Source organism: Cylas formicarius, unplaced genomic scaffold (assembly GCF_029955315.1).
Source record: "Cylas formicarius isolate icCylForm1 unplaced genomic scaffold, icCylForm1.1 PGA_scaffold_10__41_contigs__length_53128322, whole genome shotgun sequence".
Lineage (NCBI taxonomy): Eukaryota > Metazoa > Arthropoda > Insecta > Coleoptera > Brentidae > Cylas > Cylas formicarius.
The window spans coordinates 24922944-24942169 of NW_026844214.1; the positions used below are offsets into that span (position 1 = coordinate 24922944).

The 19226-nt window shown below is 32.0% G+C and overlaps 1 protein-coding gene across 3 annotated transcripts in view; it reads left to right on the plus strand.

Annotated features, from left to right (window-relative positions):
- The window catches only part of LOC132708155 (uncharacterized), a 44627-nt gene extending 26294 nt beyond the window's left edge, over positions 1–18333 (plus strand). Inside the window, exons 3-4 of one of the 3 annotated variants that reach the window (XM_060680293.1) lie at positions 14900–15327; positions 17504–17615. In XM_060680293.1, the coding sequence (XP_060536276.1) occupies positions 14900–15318 (419 nt within the window). In that variant the 3' untranslated portion in view covers positions 15319–15327; positions 17504–17615. Of the gene's footprint in view, positions 1–5899; positions 6415–14899; positions 15328–17503 lie in introns of those variants that run through there. The other 2 variants (XM_060680292.1, XM_060680294.1) reach the window with 2 other exon arrangements.
- Positions 18334–19226: the final 893 nt, after the last annotated feature.

The window sequence follows — 19226 nt, forward strand, 5'->3', positions numbered from 1 at the left end:
TCTGTACTTTTATGTCTCTTGGTTTTCCTACGTATCTCACTTCGTTTTTGTAGAAAAAAAAAAAACAAATTTATGTAGGAACGGGTGCTTGTATTTTTTTTCACGGAATTAGCTTAATTGTGGCATTTTCAATAATGCTAATTATTTAAAATTCATATTTTGACAATCCTCCGAATTTGACAAGCAATAAATAGTACTGCTCATATAATCAGGTAATTTATAAAAGATGGAAAATTTTAGCTAAAAAATATATGTGTAATGTGTGAGATCTAATTGATCATTTAAAAAACATTATAGATTTTAACTTTTACCAAGTATCGACTGAAAAAAATTCATTAAGCTGTCTAACTTTATGCTAGTATAAACTTCTACTTAGCTCAGCTATTTGTTCCAAAAATCTATGGTTCCACACAAACTGCAATAAACACAAAGTTTTTCCAGAATACATGAAGCTTAAAAGCCATAACAGTAGTCACTCGGCAAGGAAGGTTACACTCAGAGGATTGAAAACATGGTTAAGCAACTATTAGAAAACATAATTTACCAAAACAGGTACCTCGACATATTTTCCTAACATTACATCATAGAAAATTTCTTTTTTTGCACAATTCTGTCAGAGAAAAAGTTAACTTAATCATCTATAAAAAATATCAATCAATATAACTAAATACAAAATAAAATAATTTTCAGGAAAAATTTTCTGTAGTAGTAGAATATCACAGCAAAAGAACAGAATTTTTAAACTCATGCTCTTTTAAAATCCTCAATTGAACCTTTACAAAAAACTATTAAACTAACACTTCAAAACTCCCAAAGTATTACTCCCTCAAAAAAAATTATTACTCCTGAAATTATATTCTTTCATCAAATTTCACAAAACCGGATATCCAACAAGATCCGTAGCTTCATTTATATCTGCTCCTAGGAATACTTATTATTCTCATTACTGACACACATTTGACAGCCAAATTTGCCACCGCGAATTCCAGAGAATATAAAGAAACCATTTTATTAACCACGTTACGAACATTAAATAAAATACACATTAAATCGCAAAAAACTCTTAACTTTTTACCTATTATATTAGAACAAAACAATTTTGAATTCAAGACATGATCTTCGAACTGATGGTCTGATATGGAGATTTTCATGGATTCATCAAAACAAAAGAAAAAACATCCAAGTATTAGTTATTTAAACACTTTCTCTGCTGGAGAGACATGGATGAGATTTAAATTTGTTTTACTGATATTGATAAAGAGTTAGAAATTAATTCAATCCAATAAACTTTGATCTGACCATCAAAAAAGAAAATAATTGTCATACTTTCGTTGTAGATAGTCCTTTATTCAATAAAATTCTACAAATTTTGCAACTGAATTAGATATCAACAAACAAATCGCTTCTAATAATGGTTATTTGCCAAACATCATAGAAACAGTTCTAAAGAAAAAACGGTATACTATTGTTAAAAAATGATCTTCCTTCTAAGAATATTTCAGGAAGTCCAGTGAAAAAATGTCTTAAATAAACCTAGTCTAATGATTTTAAATCTAAGAATTCTTTAAGGAAATTAATTAAAAATAATAAAGCTTAATTGACTTAAATCAAAAGTTAAGGGTTTGTAAATGCCCAAAAAGTAGATATACCGAACAAGAATATGTTTTAGTAAACGAATAAAAGAACATCATAAATAGTTCATTAATGAAAAGCTCGATTCTAATTATGATAATATTGAAGAGAATTTGATTATAGTTTCAATCAAGATTTTCAAATTTTAACCTTTGCAAGTAAACGTTACAAATTAAATTTACTTAAAAATTAACAAATTAAAAAAAATCAAATATCCTTTTAAATTATTAGATCTTAATAACCGATTATACTTATTTTAAGATGAATTCTCCAGCGTTGTAAAAGTGGTATCTAATATGGGTTTTCCCTGTTTCGCCGTAATTGATCCTCCTTTATCTATGCTTAACGATAATAGGGTTTGTGTGATTTGTGATTTTATATTAGTTAGCTGGTTAGTTTTAAAAAGTTACAGTGTTAACAGCTAACTAACAAAATTCATCTATATATATTGACAATAAACATATAACATTTATAAGGAGATTAGGAGCAACGGATACTGGGTTAATTTTAACTGTTCCTATCAAAATAAAGTGACATACAAAGGAAAGTCAATAGACATGAGAGTTGCGTAATCTGAGAAAAACATCAAGATTTAAAGAAAGTACGTGCCGGAACTAGGTCCGAAGATATTTGTTGTGGCAACTAAAATTGCGGTATATCTTGAAAACGAGTCAATTTATGGACATACAGAAATATGTCCCTAAATTTACTACATACCTTAAATAACCTTCAATGCTCAATTATCAAATACTTAAAAAACAAGAACGCGTATTTATCTGAGTAGTAACCAGTTTTGTCACTTTAACACTGAAATACCCGGTATATCTTTTGAAATAGTGTAGTGTAGGCTTTCCTTCAAATCTTTTACTAACGACTCAGTTCTTTCTAGTCATCTTACCTTTTGAGTATTGGTAACCAGCTCACCATTTCGTTAACAATTCATGAGGAGTGACATTAGATGGCTTTTAAAGTGATTTCATTTTTATTTATTCATTGTTGTTGATAATTATGTTAAAGAAAATCAAATACAGGCGTAAATCTATATTAATTTGTTTTTGTTTGATAACATTAAATAGCAACTAAGATATTCAAACAAGAATTGTATATTTTAAATAGTTATCAAATCTTTAGGAAGTACCAAAGTAAGTATTCTATTTAAATATTTAAATATTGCACGATAGCTTATGGGATCGTCTGCCGGCTTTATCTCCGAAGAAAATGATGGGCTTTTGAAACACGTAAGGAAGTTAATTACCACTTGCATATATATATATATATATATATATATATATATATATATATATATATATATATATATATATATATATATATATATATATATATATATATATATATATATATATATATATATATATATATATATATATATATATATATATATATATATATATAGAGTGTGTCTACTTTCTTGTTTCACCCGGTACACTCCATCGAAAAAAGTGTTAACACTGAACAATAAGCAATACATTTTTCTATACAGGATCAATCAATTAAAAGACATTAGTTGAAAACCCTAAGTTTAAGTATTAGAAAGTGATTTTTCAGGGCTACGTTTATTAAAAATGTTTTTCGAAAGCAATGTCATTTCCGAGATACAGTCGTGCAACACCCGGCATGCAAAAACGTTAATGCAATCTTCCTTTGAAAGATTTGAATGATGCATGATGCATGCACGCATGCCGGAATAAATTGCCTATTAAGCGCATGCCCCAATGGGCAAAGCAAAAACAAAACAATTTACAACCACATTAAAGTCGTTTGCGTACATATTCTGCGCGGCACTAAACTTCTTGTCATTTAAACTTCTTGCAATTGCTCCTAACAGTTGGTTGAGTGTCACGCATACGATTCCACCTACTAACCTGAGTGACCAGGAAACGAAATATATTTCAGACACATTTCATATGGAATATCCTATTTCTAGGTCCTAACGTGTAAATAAATTTTTCTTCACTTGAAGAAAGACAAAAAGTAAAAAATCGTGAAAGTTTTTTTTTTCAGATGGAAATACCTTATTGTTATTTTTTTTGTGACTTTTCGTATAAGATTGCTTATTTCAAACAGTGTAGGTTTTCAAAATATTAGCGAAACGTTCGAAACATTTGATTTCGTTTGATAAATGTTCATAATCTTATTCATCAATATTCTTAAAGAAAAACAGTGTAAAATGAATAATAGAAAACTTTCAAAATTTTGGCAATTAATATGTGGAAAGTTTTATAAAAAATCTCATTTTTATAAATTTTTATCTAAATGTTGCAAATAATCTTTTTAATTTATTTTATTTATTACTATTTCTCCATTATGTATTTTACTAAATAAATTTCTAAGTTCGGTGGCATAAAACTGTCAAACATTGATTTCCAAACTCGCTGAAAGTCAAAACTATGAAGCTTCTGTAATGCTCGATTGTGGTAGCTAACTAATAGGAAAAAGAACTTTTTACAATCGAAAAATGATTTGCTGCCCAATCTTTTGAAATTTACCTTGCCTTTAGGGTATAAGCAACCTTATACAATGCCGTCATTTTAAGACACGTTTCTTTCATTTAAATTTTTAATAATTGAACTGAGAAGGCTTTTACTTGATGAAAATCCATTTATCAAAATGAATAAGAACTAAAAGTTCAGATTTTCACGAAATTATATATTTTGACATGACAATTGTTTCGACAACACCGTGTGATAAAGACACGGTGTTGTCGAAACAGTTGTCATGTCAAAATATATAATTTCGTGAAAATCTGTACTTTCAGTTCTTATTTATTTTGATAAATTTTTAATGTTTTTTTATCACACTGAGATATTTTTTTTATTTCAACACAGACCTTCTGCGTGAAAATGAATCCCAAACATATAACAGAGAAATCGATAGATATATTGAAATTTGCAAAACTCACATTCAAAATGACAGAAATGGTAAGCTATAACATATTATAATGAAATATGTCTAGAATCTTCGGAGAAATTCAAAAATGGTCCAAGAAGGTTATTAACTATTTTTCCTAAAATAATTACTCACTAGATCATTTAATTCCTAGAAACGAACCACCCAGAAATCAAAAAGGAGAAAAGTTTCGTTTAGCTAAAATCAAATTATTTTTGCCTTTGCAGAAATAAAAATTTTCTGCGAAAATTCATTTTCCTTTTCCGGACTTTAGAATCACCGAAACCAGTTACACAAGACTCATTTTTGCTCTGAATCTTGAAGGCAGAGCACAAATGGTTCAGTACCTTATAAAAAATTGATTTTGAAATTATCCCCCATGGCGTCGTAAAATTAAGATATTAAAATGACGCGAATGATACTGAAATCGAGCGTACTTGGGGTTTTTATGAGTCCGAAAAAATTATTCTGTAAGTATCGACTTTTAAGTTTTGTTTTAATTGCTTCTTTTACCTCACAAATACGTCATTTTTCCGCAAACAGGGTGTCCGGAAATAACATTAAACTAATTTGAATGGTTATTTCTACATGGAAAAATATTTTTTAAAAATATCTCAAATTTAATAGTGTTGCTTGTTGGGACAAAACTCTCATTTAGGAGTAATTAAATTTAAATTATGAAGTGCAATGGCATCCCCGAAGGCATTTTATCGAATATTTTTGACAAACAAATGTGCTCCCCTGATTTTTTTACTTTTATTATCCAATTAACCCAGAAAAAGTGTTTTCTGTCTATTTATTTTTTTGTATCTTGCTTCGTTTTCGAGGAAAAAAAATGCAGTCGTCTAAGTGGCACAAATTGTAATGGTTTTTTAAAACTATATCTTTAATAACCGTTATACAAATTCCTTGGAATATAACAGTTTTATTTGTAGTGATAAGACGCTAACTTGCTCCTAACGAGATCAAAAAATTTAATAAATAAAGTGGTTTATATTTTTTTCTCGAAAATAAATCAATTTTTCTTAGTTTTACATCCTGTATCTAGAAAACTATGTATTTCCGGACGCATATTCATATGAAAAAAATTTCTTATTTTTATATGTACAATCAACCCTTAAATTATTCGCACGTTATTTCCTGATACTCTGTTTTGCTTTTGAGTATTATTAACAATAATTCCAATATTGCGATAAGTAATTGTAAATAGTTGTACCCACAGATTCAATGCTGTGTTTTGTTTTTTAATGCAACGACGTTTGATAACCACCCGGCATGTTTCACGAATGTTCTAACCGCACTTTTTTACTAACCTTCGAGTCCACGTGTCCCGCCAAGTTCTAACCGAGTCATGTTTCAGAATTCAGAGAATATAACGTGAAGAAGAAGAAGAGTAGCAAAAAGCCGCTGAAAAGTGTCCTGCGACTGGTTAAAGTCGCGTTGATAGTCGGCATCGTGGTGCTTAAAATCGCGGTTGTTCTTAAAGTGCTCCAAACCGCGATGCAATTCAAATTCCTGCTGATTTCTGCCGGCGGCTTCGCTATACAGGCCGCTAAACTGTGGATGAACTTGCGAAATAACAAGAACGAACACCACGAGGAGATAGTGTATAAAAACCCGTATTCTTCGGGCGGCGAGGAGTGGCAGGGTGGACCGGGAGGTCCACCGGGGGTTTACAACGCGAGGAGCATCAGGGAGGTACACGAGTTGGTTTACGGTAGACACAAACCTGTGGCGACATGAGTCAACGGATGAGTGAGTTCCTACTAGATCCTTAAAGCAACTCGTTTTTAATAATTGCTCTGCAAACTATGTAAAACGTTATAGGCTGATATGTAGTTTATTTATTTAATTTATTTTATACCTCATAATAAATACTCGATTATATATTTACTTTCCTCACTTTAATTCCAAATATACCGTTTCCTCTTCCTTTAAGGATGTAAATGTGGTTATTTGAGAAAATAGCAGATATTATGTGTTTTTATTCTGGGTACAGTGATTCGGGTTGAGATAGTTAGCCTGTAAACAAAAGAGTTGATAACCAATGATTTCTGAAGATATCGGTCTGTGTGAATAGGTTTTCTATAAACTGATTGGCCCAGTGTAAGGTCTGATACAAATAAGAGATTATTATTAATTTTAAAACGTATTTTTGGTTCAATAGAGTTTAAATGGTTAAATATAACTCGGAATGATTCTTGACCATGAAGTCAAATTACGAAAGTATCATCAAAGTAGCCTCTTGATAGTTCTAGATTTAGATGGAAGTGTCGAGGGTTTTCTTCTCGAAAATTTCCATAAGAACCCATAACTGTTCCTGATATTAGTTTATAAATTCGACCGTTACAAGAAAAATATGTTCCAGACAAGCATTTCTCAATTCAGATATGAAGATTTGATTCCAGATTTAGGAACTTTAGTAAAGAGAAACTCAACGTCGAAACTATTCAAAATATCTTTTGAATCTAATATAACGGTTTTTCATTTTTCAATAAAGTGACAGGAATTGACTCACAGGAATCAGATCGTCGTCGTCCATCACAACTGCACACCAAAATATGTCAATTTTGCAGAAAATTCACAGCGCTGAATCACTCTCTAGTAAATCATTTGAAATGTTTCTTTCAAGCAGAAATGTCGGGGAGCGAAAATTTCTTGTTGGCAACAGCTGAATCTTTTCGTCGAAGAACTACGACTGTATCCAGACAATTGGAGATTGGACATCTAAAAACTTCATCAAGTTGTGATACAAGCACTCCTGTCAGAAAACTGATTTATATAATGTGTCTTTAATTCAGAATTATTTGTTGGCGCAACATTTTGAATGAAAATTGCCTAGTCAATACACGTCTGGTTTTTTTCTCAAGAATTTCTAGACTCTTGATTTTTTTTAAACTGCAAGCTTCCTTTTGTCTAACTGAGCTAGTTCTATTTTTTTTAAGTGAGTAAGTACAGCCGTGTTTTGGTAACGTTACCAGTTCATATTCATCGTTGTCCTCAAATGTGTAGTAGTTTTAAAACATCATTTTCCTTGGAAAATATAAGTCTTCGAATGTTTAAAGTTTTCCTGGTTACCGGAGTCAATTTTTTGAAGGTAGTCAGGAAAAATGTAATTTTGTGGCCCTATAAAGTTCTCAAAATTTTGGTTTGGTCAATTCCTAAGATTTAATTTGTGCATGTACATATAAAATGTACATGCGTCAATTGATCTATTTCTCTTGTGAGAGGTTCTATAGTTGTTATTTTTTTTACAAAATCTTTTGTTATAATTGACTCCATTTCTTTGAATTTTGCACTAGAGCACACATTGCCTGCTTTTGTGCCAAACGATCATGATACACTACGGACCAAACCTTCCACAGATACGTGAAACTTCTATATGTATATTTCAAGGAGGTCTGTTAGCACATGCTGAGACTATTTAAACATACTTCTAGCCTATCTAAATAATAAGTAAATAATTCAAATTCAAATAATATAGTTTTTTTTTAAACATTTTGAAAAAAAAAACTTTTTTTTGCAGATATTTTTTGTTTTCCCAGAAATATCGGACCGATCGTTGAACTGCTGTCCAATACAAGCAACCTAACCCGGTCGGTTCTCCACACACAAGGCAAAATTTTAATAAATATTGTCCGATTTTATTATAACCATCAAAATTGTACTGCGGTTGTAGGATCGCGAGTGCCGAACTTAAGTCAACTATTATTTGTCAAAGAAACATCAATGTTGCATTGTTTAAACTTTGCATCAAACAACTTTGAGACAAATTTCACGAATAAGGATTATAATGAAATACTCACTTATGAGCTTATTTTTAATCGTAAAATCAATAGTCTGAACGTAATTAAAATGGTGGAAATTTAATTTTTAGATTCGATCACCAAATCAGAAATCGCCATATCATATCATGTTCATTTCATGTCATCTTCATTGCTCTTCATCTTTCACGTGAAATCGTTGAGTTCCTTCGACCTCTATGTCTAAACAAATTTAAATACTGGGTGAGTGATGACTGATGATACGTTAGAAGTTTGCGGAGAACCGATTTCTTTTGACGATTTCGGTGCCTTGAATTTTCGAGTCTACTCTATCTACTAAAATATATTGAACTATGCAACGTTGCCGCTTAGTTATCTTAAATAGCATACCGCATATTTTATTACGTTTTTAGATTCACTGGTTTGGTTTGATTATTTTTGCTTACTAGTTTTATGCACATCTATCGAAGTACTAATTATTCTTCATTGATTTTTTCCAAAATATCACTAGAACTTTAACATACCACGCCCACGGAAAGCTGACATTTTGGTGCCAAGTTGCGAAAGTCCCCGTGTATTGTATTAACTAACACAAATCCATTCCGTAGTAAACAGGGTCGTTTTAGTATTTCTGGCGTGATTTTGACACTAGATGGCAGCAAAGTTGAAAAATAATAAAAGTGCGATTCGCAGATTCCTCTAAATTCTAATTAATTAATTTATAATTTAATAATTTAGTAATTACGATTTCGGTATATACCATGGTTTATAAATAATTGCGATAAATTCTAAAAAACATATTATCTTGACATATTTGAAAATGAGAATAATAATTCAGTTTATTTGAAAAAAAAAAAAACAGTTTCAACAATTATCCCAACCGTTACAACCACTCTCTAAAAGAAAAGTGTTTGCGAGAAAACCCAATATAATCATGCTCAACATAATAACAAATCACAATACCGTGAAAACTTAGAAGCACACGAGTATATTGAAATACTATTAGTTGAGAAAAAATATGCAATAAGAAATATATAAAAAAAGAAAAAAAAGTTAAACGGCAGAAATTGAATAATTTATGGGTATATTGCCATTATAACCCAATTGGTTGAGATTGGGAGTTGGCCCCAAGGGGAACAACAGGAGAATAGGAGACCGAAGATTGATAAGCGTATTCCAAATCTTTATTGGCACACATATGTAATTGATCTCTGAAATACTGAAATACGACTGTTGTATAGACTATTCTACATAATTGACAATTTGACTATAATAAAACCGGAGCGGCGAAAACTTACTTATCGTTGAAACACCCCGTCTATATTCGAAACGCTACCCACTTTTATCAGTCCATTTTTGTCACAGATGGTTGCCGTTATTTGTTTTCGACCACACTGTTATTTCGGAAATTTTTTTACGAACTAGTTTGGTGTATACAGTGTGTCCTGAAATTGGTGGGCATTGAGACCCCTGGCAGATATCATCAATATCCCTAAAATAATTTTATATTATTTTATATTTTTCTATAAATGACTGTAAAAAGAAAAGTTTCGCCGTTATTTTCCAGTTTTGTTAGGTAGATAAATGAGAATAATTTTGCTAGTGGATTTTCAACCATCAAGATCTTTTGGAGAAAATTTTACGGTCTAAGGAGGCAACATTTTCTAGAGATAAAGCTTTTGACACTCACAACCTGCATTTCTGAAATTATGAAAATTTGGGGTCTTTCTAACAACCAAATTTGAACACAGTTCTTATATCAACGTTTGGGAAAGTATCACCTCGATTCATTCCTAAATTAGGGTCCCACTAATTTGCATACAAAAGAAAGATGAGTTTCATGAATGAAAGTAATGACAGCGGCATTAATGCATGTAGTTTATTAGAATACTCAACATAATAATAGTCAGTCATACATGAAACATGAAAAGAAGAATAATACGAAAATAGATCAATTGTAATAAATATAATTATTTAAAAAAATTCTATTATTTGCAATACATTTTAAATTGTAGTCATCATGTTCCGAAGAGTCAAATGAACTATAGTCGGCAGAGTCCAGAGTCCACTTTTCACATCCGTTCTTCTATTTCAATCAAATGTTCGTCACACTTACTCCATGTTTCACAATCCGCTGTCTTTATTCCCTTTTGCAAGAGGATTTCAAAGTCGCTCGTCGACAACAAATTTTGTACAAAGAGGTTTATTGAAATTTACAATCTCCAGTAGCTACTTTTCATTTAATGTAAGTCATTGAATTATGTAATTTTTTATGCAAGAAAATGTGGGTATTCTTTTGCATTTTCGTAAATGGTAGCTGTTATCTATCACTATAACACACCCAGGATGAATAGGTATGTTCAATAATATCAGCATTCATCCATGAAGACTTTTAAATTGTTATCCTGCCATGTTTTGCCAACGGTATATTCTTCATTTACCCAGGTTTCGTCCAGATAATTGATGTTCCTGTTTTCTCTCCGCAACTGTTAAAAGTAATTCTCTGTAAGGAGTTTTTTCGTGACGAAAATTCATTTCCTTTTTTATTTGTCTAAATGTAATCAATTTTTCACTTCAGACCAAGGTCGGTGTGAACACATTTCAAGTATTTTTGCAAATCACAATATTTAGTTTGGGTGGCAAAAAGCTTTGAACAAATTGAGAATAATAATTCTAAACAGTGAGGCACAAGTAGGTCAACTACCTATCCATCTACCTGCCACTCTCGGGACTCTAGACAATCATTTTAAGACCACTAACTTTTACAGTCCAATAATATTTTATACCATCAAAGTATTAAGCAAATATAATCAGAAGAAAGCAGTGAACATAAAAATGTAATAAAATATGGGCAATGCCGTATAAGATAACGTAATTAAGATGTTATTGGCAAAAAGGAAAACGTTGAATCGTTCATAACATTTTAGTACGGTAGGGCATTCTCAAAAATCTAAGTACCCAAATTAAAAAAAAACGGTTTTTCTTAAACGTTTAACCTAATATAGATCATCAATGACCCGCTATTATACTGGTTGTTTAACACAACGCAGTACCTTCCAAATTCGCAAATGCGAATTTTTCTTCGATCGCCAGTAAACTGCTGTGCTGCCTTCAGAACCAACTTGGATATAACAAAACCAAGTGCCTAAGTTGTTATTGTTGTCGAGAAGACCTTTCAAAATTCTCAAAGATTTCACGCCTCATAACTCTAGCCGTAAGTAAGTCACGGACCTGTCATTTGCGTACTTTCCGTACTAGAAAACTTCAGCCCCTGTCCAGATGTACTGCCCGGTCGTGCCTACCTGTGGCCGAGTACGCGGTACGCTAGTACCACAATGCGTACTGTAAGATCTGTCACAAACCCCGTCGGGTATAATTGTACGCAAATGGCACGTCCGCGGCTCCACAGGTAGGTACGACCGAGTGGTACATCTGCAAGGCTGCGGAAAGGTCGCCCAAACCTAAAAAATTCGACCCGCAGTTTCAGCCAGGGGGCACCATCACCACGACGACAAGGTGTCGGATGGAAAAACCAAGAAACAACTGCTGAACGAGGCTATAATATTCATGAAAATTACCGTTGCAGTAACAGCCATCGGTCTTAAGATAGCGCTTTTACTGGCCATAGCCGGGGTGGCGGTCCTTACTCTGAAAGCGGCGCTGGCTATAGGGGTGGCGCTATTTGTGGCGTTTAAAAAATGGGGCTCGCACCACCACGATCATCATTCGTCATGGTGATCTGACACACATATGTAATGACGAATTACTCTAACGAATTTAACGAATGTTTCTTCTGTGATTATTTAGATGGAACGATAACAGTTTAGTTAGTAATCACAACAGATTAGTGAGTGCGCTTTGATTTTAATAACAGGCAATTGGACCCCATTTGCCTGTTTTCTTAAATTAAATACAATTTCACAATTTTTTTCACATTTGAAGCTTTAGATCTATTTTTCCCATACTGAAGTCCTATATATTTCTTCTACTTTCTGTGACATTAAACAGAAGTCTCTATTTATTTATTAAATTTTGTTGAATGTCCTGTTTTATATCCATTTGTCTTTATGATATGATATTTTGTCCTGCCTTCAGTTGTTGGTTCTGTACATTTTTCCATGATCTAGCACTGCCATTTAAACTGCTATTTATAGAATGATATCCAAGAACCTATAAAAAATATGACAAACGTAAAATGTTATATTTTTATGTATACAAGATGTTTGTATTTTCGTAATAATCTTTTTGTTTTAAGGATATTTTGAATTTTATATCAAAAGTGAATTAATTTTTCAAAGAAACTTCCACAGGCTACTGTAATACTTTTTACAAAACTTCTGGATTCCTCCTGAGTCGGTTTTTGATGCAGTTTCAGTCAAGCTCTGAAGAAGCCAACAGGGTGATTGGCGAAACGTCAGCAATTTCGACTCAGCAAAAACCGACGCAGGAGGAATCCAGATGTTTTTAAAAAAGCAAAAGTGAATTTTACATATCTATCGATTTCTCCGAACTTTTATATATGTTTGAGGTCGATTTCCTTATGCAAGATCTATTTTTGTGGTTTGTGTTCAGATTTCAAAAATAAATAAATTCAGCATGATCAAAATCATTAAAAATTTCAATGAAAGAATTCTCAAAATTTTTGTTTCCAAATAGAAATACTCCATTTCTATAGTTCCCTTGTATATTGTTTTTATAATGTCGACTATTTGAAAATGTTTTAGATTTTGAAATATTAACAATAACATGTTTTTGGAATATAATATATATTGCAAAGGAAAGAATGAAGCACTTAAGGAACCTCACTATTTTGCGTTACTGTGGGTTTGCAAACCAATATTTGAGAGTTGGATTCCATCTAACTTAGTCATGTTTCATTGTTATAGTCATTTTAATACATCATGAATCTAAAAAAGACCGAATACTAAAATACTAAAACTTAATAAAACGATTTAAAAAAAATAGTTGTAGATCTGTAGATGTAGATGTAGTAACTAAATTATAAACTCGTAATCATAAATCATAATCAAAAAACGTTTTATTGTTAATATTTCGAACTCAACAACTTTTTCAAATGAACAAGCAACTACGTTTTGTCGACCGACACGTTTAGAAAAGAAAATTTTCTTATTATTAGTTGTTGCTGGTTTGCACTGCTATCATTTTAATAACGCTATCGTAATTTTAATGTGACATACATTTCTCAAGCGTTTCGGGATAAATTCCCTATCTATACAAATATTTTCTTATACTATACTTACCTACCAGTGCAGTGGAATCAACAAACCCAAATACAAGCCAAAAATAGAAAACAGGAATCATTTTCACTGAACACACAGACTCTAGTTTGAAAACAAATTGAAACACAACACACGCTACTCTTCAAAAAGTAACCGAACAGCTGCAGTTGTGTTTTATTCAACACAGGTTCGTGTTGCGTTTCTGGTCAATATGCCTATTGAGAGTTAGAAAGTTGTTCCTTGTCCACCACAATACAATCTGTACTGTATACATAACTATATAATATTGAATCCAAACAACTTTAGTGTCTATATTTTTTGTAAGTAGGTAATAAACAGTACTGTACTAGTCGTTTTTTATAAGTGAAAGTTTTAGGTTTTGTAGTTTTATTGAATCAGAATATCTTGAGAGAAAATATTTGCAACCTAATCGAAGAAACTAAAATCTTGCAGAAGAAAGATTGCATAGTTAAATCTATTCTTATCATGCGGGTCCAAAGGTCACTAATTATATGGATCAACTCAGAAAACACAGTGACGACCAAAATGTTCTGCAATTAGTAAACAACTAACCAAAACGAACCACTTCCATTGATTTTCTGTTCACTTGTTATCTGTGCCTGTTCACATAAAAATCTTCATTTACAGTCCTTTTCATAGCAAAGACCTAACTTTCTTATTCTTTTTGATAATGATTCAAGTTCAATATCCAAAGCACTAACAGGTTGGTTTTTGATCTATATAAATCACATCCCAAACTTCCATTATCACCTCTTCCCTCAAATCTTCAGTTTTTGTTTTTTTCAATTTACACTTTTTAATTTCCTTCGGTATTACATATTTTTTTAATGCACGATTTTCTGCATAGTCCTTAAACTGATTATTTCTGTTTCGGGATACAAAAAACCGGGCACATTGTTGTTTACTATTCATATTTTCACTTAAAATTGTCAAAGTCTTAAACTGACAGCTGTAAATCAAAACTTTTTTAAACCGCTTAAAATTAGTTAGTTAGTCAACTTATATTAATTTTTGACGATTGAAGTTCTGTATAAGGGAGACTGAGATGAAAGTTAGTGTTCATTAGAAGGATCGATTATGACATTCCTTTCTTTTAAAAGCAGTCAAACATTCTTCCAGTTTCCCCATATAGAGATCAAAAATGTTATACGATACGTTCCGTGGAAAACTACATACAAATCTACAATAGTCCTAGAAGAAGCATTACATGTATAGCTCTGCAAATATCGGTCACAAAGGCGTTCTCCCTATTTGAGAATGCAGAATGTAATTACGGGTTTACCTCCTATCATGTTACCTAATTGAATTGCCAAAAAAAAGTCAACCCTGTTTCAGTCGAAATAGTCGACCGTGAAGCACGCAAGAAAAAAAAAGGCTGGCACGAGGGTTTCATCAAAAAACTCGTTCGATTGATAAAACTTATCATCTACGCTATCGTGCTGGTTATCAAGATTTTCACAGTTATGGCTATATTCAACGGTTTCCTGAAGCTTAAATTCTTATTGGTGGCAGCCTGGGCCTTGGGCCTTTTCGGTGCCAAGGTCATATCTAGCTATAAGAACGGCGCTGAACACATAGTGCACTATGAGGATGTCAAGCATGATCACCATCACTACGATGAAGAAGAGATTGAGGTAGACGATTGGAAACCTTACCATAAATACACCGACAGGCTCGGCTATGCACAGAATTTAGCTTACAGGTACCAAAGACCTGTAACCACCACTGCAAGTCCGTATTTTTGGTTAAACTAAAATTTAGAGGTACGTTTGCGAATGACTTTGCGATAAACTGCATGCGGATGCATTGTTTTATCGAGCATGTTTCATATCAGGAATTTTTTTAACAGTTGAAACATCGTATCGTTCATTTACTAATATCGGTATATGGTTCAATCAAGCAGTAGCCGAAGTTTCAATCTTCCTACCGGTTTGGTTAGTACAGTTTGCAACTTTTGCCTTGTTACCGCTGCTACTGTGGACCACGCAGATAGTTCGAAATAAGTTCCACTATAGTTTGGACAAGAGAATTTAGACCCGAGAGTCCGAGTAAGGAAAACGAGGTTTAGGGAAAAAAGTTAGCCTTCAATAATTGGTTAGAATGGTAAGTCAGATAATTTGTTCACTAAAAATAAGCTATTTATTAATAAGGCAAAGATTTCTGCAAATATGTTTTGTACAAATCGATAGCACCATAAAATCGAATATCGAATTTCCATGTTAATAAAGTACTGGAATGTTGGGTACGTATATTCCATGGAAAATAAAAAAATGCTTTGCTTTGTTTTTTCTTAAAAACAAAAATCTTTGGGAATATAGTGAATCTAAGAAAACAATAAACATAAACACAACAAGAAAACAATCAACTATTTAAAAAAATTAAAAATGACAAATTTTAATTTACTGGTGAAGATATAAGCATATTAATGTAGAAAAATAGATTTATTCAAAAGATTTACGATTACCTAAGTATTAAATGTAGTTATTACATTTTGAAATAAAGGTAATTTATTATTATTCTTATTATAATTCATTAGTTGGCTAAACCTAATATTTAACAACCAGGCAAGGACATTAAAACATAGTAATGTCAGCTGCTGGGTAATTTTGTAATAATATTGTTTGGTATCTTAAATAATAAGTTATGGTTTCATTTGGTAACTTCGGAATAATTAGATATTCATAACAAAGTAAAGTGGTCACGTTCCCCAAAATTCAAAATTTTTTATTGATATTTTGGGCTAGAATAAAGATATTAAGAGATGCGTTTCTCTGGGTTATTGGCCTCTTATTTCACATAAAAAAAGTCATGTAAAGGCCCTTTTTAAGGAATCCAAGGTTATTTAAATTAAGCCATTTTGGCGATATGCACATTTATTAAGTCAATGTTCGAACACCTCTTTTCTTGCAGAGATAGAACAAATATCATTAAACAAAAAGATTTGAATTTGTCTCAGCTCTTAAGACATACTCACCCTAAACGGTTTTAAAAAATCAAGTTGGCATGCCTATTTCAACTCAAGAACTGTCGATTTCCCTAAGACTGTACCTCGTTGACCTTACTTATATGCTACCCGGTATATAGAAACTCAAACACAATAAAGAACACGGTGATCCAGAGAACATCTAAATTCACTAATTTCTGTATGTGTAGAATTGACTTTTATAAACCGAGTTTAAGCATTGACTGTTTTTTGTTAAAGTTCTCGTTTATCGATTTCTTCATTTAAGAACTTTTTAAGATTTTCTTTAATTCTGTGGTCGACCTAATGTTTAGTTTATTGTCAAGTTTTTATGACATTTCATGAATCGAGATCGGGGAAATACTGAATACAAAGCTGAAAATAGAATTATTAGAAAAATTAAGGTGTAAATTGCAAATATTTGATTTAAAAGAACTTTACATCGATCTCAATTTGGCGTTGTGATTGTGAAAAGACATCACAAAAGACCTCCACCTCGGACGTTTCGTATAATCTTTGTTGTGGCTGAATATATAACTAGAACAATTTCTAGAACCACGTTAACTTTTCTTTGGAAATATTCAACATTTCTATCGTTGTAATCAAATGTTTATTTTCATTGCTAAAGTCAATTTTTATCAATAAGTTTAATCGTCGATGTCTCGAAAACAGCTCGAGCCATATATATCTAATTCATTATCATTATTTTTGCTAGTTTAATATAGGATTGGTTTTTGGTGCTCCTAAGCGTAATTACAAAAAAAATACCAATAATTGAATTAAATGCTATAAATAAAATAAAACTACGTCTATTGAGTATCGAATTGATCATTCTACATTCCGAAATGGGAGAACGCCCATCCAAACGCCGCATACCCGAAAAGCGGACTCATCATCGCCATAACCAATCATCATCATCGTGGGGAATTAACCGCCTCAACCAAATTTTTTAAAGTGGTCACATTAAACCCTTTCAGCACAGGCACTGAGCACAGGAGAGACGCGAAAGAAGGGAAAGCACGACGGTCTCATCAAAAAACTGATCCGCCTTATCAAGCTCATCATCTACGCCATCGTGCTAGTGATCAAGATCCACACGGTACTTGCCATATTTCACGGTTTCCTTAAGCTCAAGTTCCTGCTGGTGACAATTTGGGCGCTGGCATTTTTCGGCCTTAAGGTATTTTTGTCGTATAAAAATGGTGCGGACCACGTAGTCCTCTACGAGGATGTTAAGCATGAGCACCACTACGAAGAGGACGATGTGCCTATAGAGGACTGGAAGTCGTCATATTATGGCCATACATCGTACAAAGATCGGTTAGACTACGCCCAAAATTTGGCTTACAAGAAGCGGAAGCCGCAAGTTTCTACCGAATCTCCCTATTTTTGGTTCAATTAAGTCTCGACTCAGTGCTATTTACTCCTTTATTCTGGACTATTTTTTTGTGTATCAAAAAAATTCGTTCTTACCTGTAAATATATAAACTTTATAGTTTGTGGATTTTAATTGAGCTATTCAGTTCGAGCACGGTATTTTATGACAAATCATTACTAGTTGATGCATTTGTTCATGAAATGCAGGACGCATGTACTTGAGTTTCTTGCAATTGAACTCAAGCACCTGAAAATACTCAACTGAAAAGTGTATTACTTTTCGCCTCAAATATTGAATTCTATACTTCAATTTATTTATTTATTTATTTATTTGTTTTATATCAATTTAACTAACATTCCCTAGTCAGTGCACGGCATTTTGTGTATGTACCTATTTGATTGTTCGAGAGAAGAATATTAAAATTTCTGAATAAAGTCCTTTGTTACAATAATATTGTGTTTTTGTTGCAATAACTATCTGCAGGTACAGGATCGTCTATTCATCGTGCAATGCTACCTTTGTCCGAGAGAAATACGACTGCGAAGTCGAAGCGTTCACACTTCTGTTTTTATTATATTATTTTGATTGGATCCTTGGTTCAAACAAAATTGATTTTACAAATATTTGCCAGTACAATGTATCCGAAATAAGGTTTCATACCTCTTTAACTCAGGAACTACGAACCATAGAAAAAAATTGATAGAAAAGTTGCATAGTTGTAACTAGATTTTTTAATTTTTCATATATACAGGGTATTCATCTGGAGTAAATACCAGCTTTCTTATTTTAAATATGTGTATTATTGCATTTCTAGATTTCTCTGGAAATTCTAGATAATGTTCTATAATTATATCTAATCGTTTCTGACAAATCTTGAATTTGAATTTTGAATTTTAAGTCAAAAAGGACATTTGCAGTCCCTAAAATAATTAAGAAATTTTTCTATACGCAGGCTTAATTATTTAATTTTGGATGTATTTGTTGTGGGTGCATGTAAATTAATACAGGGTGAGTAAACATGAAGTACAAAAATGGAATTATGTAAAAAGTAAAAAAGTTCTTGATTGAGTGATTTTATTTTTTGATTTAATTAATCTGATTTTTTCCATTAAAACTCATAATGTATTCAAATGAAAGATATAATCTATATAATAATAATAATATAATCGTTATATTGAATACAACAAAAATATCGCTTTTACCACAAGTGAATTCTCAGTTAAACATTTTTTGGAAGAATTGCAATAATATGCAGGGTGTTTGTTCTATTTAAAATAATAAAGCTGATTAAGTAAATGAAAGCAGGCAACTTTTCTATTTAA